The following is a 4,714-nucleotide window of genomic DNA, read 5'->3' on the forward strand; positions in this document are numbered from 1 at the left end:
AGAGTATGGTTGCTTCTGAATCGTAAAAAGAGCAGGTTGGACTCAGGGCCCTGTTGTATGCTTCCTAACCCTTCACTCTACTTTGAAAGATTCCCAGTGCTGGCTGGGTCGGTCCCTGTGAATAACTCTTTGAAAGTTTCTTCACATTTAGTATCAAAGCTGTTAATATTGTGCAAGACTTTCTTCTTTTTGTATGTCATGCTCCTTACTTTAAAAAAACAAACAAACTTTATAGTCTGCTATGATTTTAAAATCTTTCCAAACTAAACATCGAGCAAAATAATTAAGCATCCAGACGGCTCTGTATTGCAAGGGCCACTGAGAAGAAATAATGTAATATTTCAAAAAGATATTTCTGACTCTTTTATTCACTTATTTCTTCAAGAAATGTTTATTGGGTGTCTTTTCCATGCCAGGCCCATTGCAAAGTGCTGGAGAAACAGAGGAAAAAGCAGGGCTTCTTGCTGTGAAGAAGTTTGAAGTCGAGTGCAGTGCCTTCATTCAAATAATAAATAACTTCATTCAGTCATCACTCAATGAAGTTTTGCAGAATACTGTGGATATAGCAGTGACCAAATAGATATGGATCCTCCAGTTAAAGAGATTTTAAACACTGATTATATAATGAGTTGACCCTGGCTAGTTAATTGTAGTAGTGTTGAATGCTTTATAGGACAGATACAGGACTATCATTAGGGAAGTCAGGAGAGGCTTTATAGAGGAGGTGGCATATTTAATGTGGCAGATGTGTAGTACAAAGACCACTCAGGTACACAGAGTTGCAAAATTTTTATAGAATGGAGTTTATGTTTGCTTAATTTGTTTTTTTTCACCATCTTTTTTTTTTAATGAGGTCGGGGTTTGAAGAGTGGAGAGAACTTTAAGTTGTTATACGATTTGGCAGATCAACTTCATGCTGCAGGTAAAGTTGTTTTCTTCAGTGGAAGAATGTTCCCTTTTCATTGGAAGTATTTTTTCTTCATTATTTCATTTTATGTATAAGTCACTCAAGGGTGCAGATTATTTTGCTTTCTCTGGTTTTTAAGTTTACTCTCTGAAACAGTTTTCCTTAGTCTCCAAATAAATGGTATAGCATTCAGCGAGGAGAGGGTGTCCTCATTCTTTCTAGTTATGTTATACTCTTACATTTCCACGTCTTAGTAGTTTTTTCCATTTTAAAAAACTTCAATTCCTACTCTGGATTCCGGAATGCATTTATTTTTTTTCTCTGTATTGGTGGTCTAATACTTTCATGCAAATAGAAATTAACATTTGATATTATTTTAAAGTTGTCATTAACCATTTATATGAAACACAACTTGTTATTAAAAGTGTGTTGATGAGTTACTCAGTCATGAACAATGTGCACGGACCTCGAGGGTAATAGGTTAAGTGAGCAGAAGAGTCACCTGATCTGATAAATATTAAAAGGATCACTCTGGCTGCAGTTTTGAGACTAGACTGTAGGGGGAAAGTACAATAACAGGGAGATCAGTTAGCTATTTCATCCATTCAGGTGGGAGATGCTCATGATTTGAACCAGGTTAGTAGCAGTAGATGTGGGGAGAAATAGTCATTTGGGGAGTATATATTTGAAGGTAGAACCATTGGGATTTCCTAACATTACATATGGATTACGAGAGAAAGTTTTTATCTGGCAACAGGAAGGATGGAGTTGCCGTTAGCTGAGATGGAGAAGACCCCAAGTGTGCTGTTTCCAGGGAGAGATCAGGAGTTCAGTTTGGGGCATCTTAAGTTTTGAGATGTCCAATTCTAGACATCCAAGTAGAGATGCCAGTTAAGCAGTTGGTAACGGGATGTGGCGTGCAGTGAAGGAGTCTGGGCTGGAGCTATAAAATCAGTTGCATTTAGATGGTGCTTGAAGCCATAAGATTGGATGAAACCACTAAGGGCCGTGAGTGGCAATAAGAAATAATAGATCCCAGGACCGAGCCCTAGACAACACTGTAAGATTAAGAGGCAGAGGAGAATAAAAACCAAAAGGAGTGGTGGCTGAGGCAGGGACCAGCACAGAGGCTGGTGTTTTGAGTCCAGGAGGAAGCGTTTCAGTAAGGGAGGGCGGAGCGGCCACTGTGTCCAGAGTGCCGCTGATAGGTCAGGGAAGGTGAGATCTGAAAAGCGACTAATGGATTTAGCCACTTCAAGCTCATTGGTGACCTTGAACAGTTTTAGTGGAGCGGGCAGGGCAAAGACCTGATTGAAATGGGTTTAAAAAATTGGTCCTAGGTAGTGGTTACGTGGCCGTATTCACTTTTCGATAAGCTGTTGAGCAATACATTTGTGATTTGTGTGGTTTTCTGTATGTTTATTATATTTTAATAAAAAAGATTTGAGACATAGAAAGAGAGACCTGGAATTAGAGACAGTGAATACAGACAGCTCTTTAGAGGGATTTCAATACAGCAGAGCAGTAGCTAGAGGGAGAGCAGCCCCAAAAAGGGACTTTTTAAAAGATGGAACAGATGATAGCATGCTTACATGCTGATGGGAACGCTCCAGTTGAGAGGGAAGATTGACCACACAGGAGAGAGGGAGAGTTGCTGGAGCAGTGTCCTTGAGTGGGCAAGAGGGACTAGGGACACAGCATCAGGTTGACAGGTTGTGTGTGTGAGCTGGAGCATGTGGAAGGTCTCTTCTGATTGTTTCAGTTTTTTAGTGAAATAGGAAGCAAGGTCATCAGCTGGAAGTGAGGATGTTAAAGAGTGTTGGAAGTTTGAAGGGAGAGGAAGAGATAGGAAATTATAGTTTGAGAAAGAGTGAGAAAATTAAGCCTGTTTATTAAAAGTAGAACCCAGTTAACAGGCTGAGTGTTGGGGTTTTATGCAGTCGTGCTGAACTACAGGAGAACAAGTATGGAGAAGGTGAAGACATTGCTTAGTCAGTTAACCAGAGATGGAAGTTTTGCCATTTGTGTGTGATGATTTCAGGAAGGCACGTTGCAAAGGAGTGATTAGAGCACTGATCGTAGAATTTAAGGGAACAGGATTGGAGAGGTCAGTGAGCAGAGGTGTAGGCCACAGTGGGGTCAGAGGGCTGTTGGAGTTGGGCACTAAAAGGGGTCAGCTGGTAAGAGGAAGTCACAGAGAAATGCTGGAAATGGGAATTATTGAGGGAGGTGGGTAATGGAAAGGTTGGAGATATGGCCACGGGTGTGGCTGAGGTGACATGAAGGACAGGATGACTGGAAGAGGATCGTTCAAGGAACCAAGAAACCAGGGTGTTGAAATCTCTCAGGATTAAGACAAGATGAGTATTGGAGAACGTGACAATAACTCAGAAGCTAAAAATCATTGAGAAATTACGAGGATTGACCTAGTGGTTAATAAAGGAAGGCCTTAATAAAATAAATTTCTAACTGTACTACGTCAGTGTCTTTTTTTAGTTACCAGTGAATATCCCAACTAGTTGAATAATCGGACTTAAAAAAATGACATTTTTTTCCCCTTAGTTGGTGCTTCTCGTGCTGCTGTTGATGCTGGCTTTGTTCCCAATGACATGCAAGTTGGACAGACGGGAAAAATAGTAGCCCCAGTAAGTACCGCAGCAAAATAGGCTGCGCAGAATTCTGTGGGGATAAGAACTGTATGTATTTGTCGAACACTCATCTCTATGATTTATGTCCTATTCCGTGTACTTAAGCAGTTAGCCATTATGTGAATGTACTCTTTTCACAAGGTCTGTGGATTTCTTAGTTTCAGTAAAATGCTTAGCAGTTCCTAAAGCCAGCATTGTTTTTGAGATATTTTAAAGCAGTGGGACACTGGTCGAATTCATATTATAACACCAAATTCAAAATTGGTAAAAGCAGCATTTTATTGTTAAGTAGATTTTGTAAGTTCACAGTGACATTTGTTTACCATAATGCCTGTATATTAGGAATCAATCAGCAAAAGCGGTCTATATTAATGAACACAGATTCTCAAAATCAGAAGCTGTATGAATGACAGTTGTAGCCTTACATCTTCTGGAACACCTGCTTTATTTCTGTATTTTGTCTAGTTGTATGAAATTCAGAAAATTCTGATCCATATAGATAAGTGACACTAGAAAGTTCTTCAGTTAAACCTGTCCAGAACTTAGGAAAGGAATGCTTTGATTTCAAAGTCGAATCAGTAACAATATCTAATGATTGTTCACGTTTCTTAGATGATCCAAGTTTTCAGTGATTAGGGTTCTCCGCCAGTTTAAATCTTTATTGTTTAGAAGAAAGTGAGTTATTTACATAGTTTTGAAACAAGATACAGATATCTCACGCTTTTCAAAAGTTTGTGTCAAGACACTTTGCTTTTAGGAAGACCTACATTAGTACTCGTTTCGAGGATTTTTCTTTTTAGGAAAAAAACATGAAAAGCGAACATCACATTCAGTGTTCGTTCTGCAGGTGTGGAGGCAGCAGCACCCCAAGCAGTTAGTGCTATTTTAGGGTTCATATGTTGTTTGATATGATTTAGTATGTTGTTTTGGGGGTCTGAGAACTCTCAAAAAGTTTTCCATATACATTAATGATCATTGCTTTTTTGTTTTATGCCATTTTGGCTTATGAAAAGTTTCATAGGACTGCTCTACTTTTGGATAGTGGAGAGAAACCTATATTAAGTTGTAGCCCTTTTAAAAAATCTGGTATCTCAGTGCCCTGTTCTATCAGATGTCCATTCAGACTTTCAAGAGTCAGAATTCTAAGTCTTTTCTTTGA

The 4,714-nt window shown here is 39.1% G+C and overlaps 1 protein-coding gene across 1 annotated transcript in view; it reads left to right on the forward strand.

Annotated features, from left to right (window-relative positions):
• ETFA (electron transfer flavoprotein alpha subunit) overlaps window positions 1–4,714 on the forward strand; it is a 56,727-nt gene that overhangs the window by 20,886 nt on the left and 31,127 nt on the right. The window contains exons 6-7 of the mRNA XM_023524722.1: window positions 854–922; window positions 3,470–3,552. Of these exons, the coding sequence (XP_023380490.1) occupies window positions 854–922; window positions 3,470–3,552 (152 nt within the window). The remainder of the gene's footprint in view (window positions 1–853; window positions 923–3,469; window positions 3,553–4,714) is intronic.

Source organism: Pteropus vampyrus, unplaced genomic scaffold, assembly GCF_000151845.1.
Source record: "Pteropus vampyrus isolate Shadow unplaced genomic scaffold, Pvam_2.0 Scaffold489, whole genome shotgun sequence".
NCBI lineage: Eukaryota > Metazoa > Chordata > Mammalia > Chiroptera > Pteropodidae > Pteropus > Pteropus vampyrus.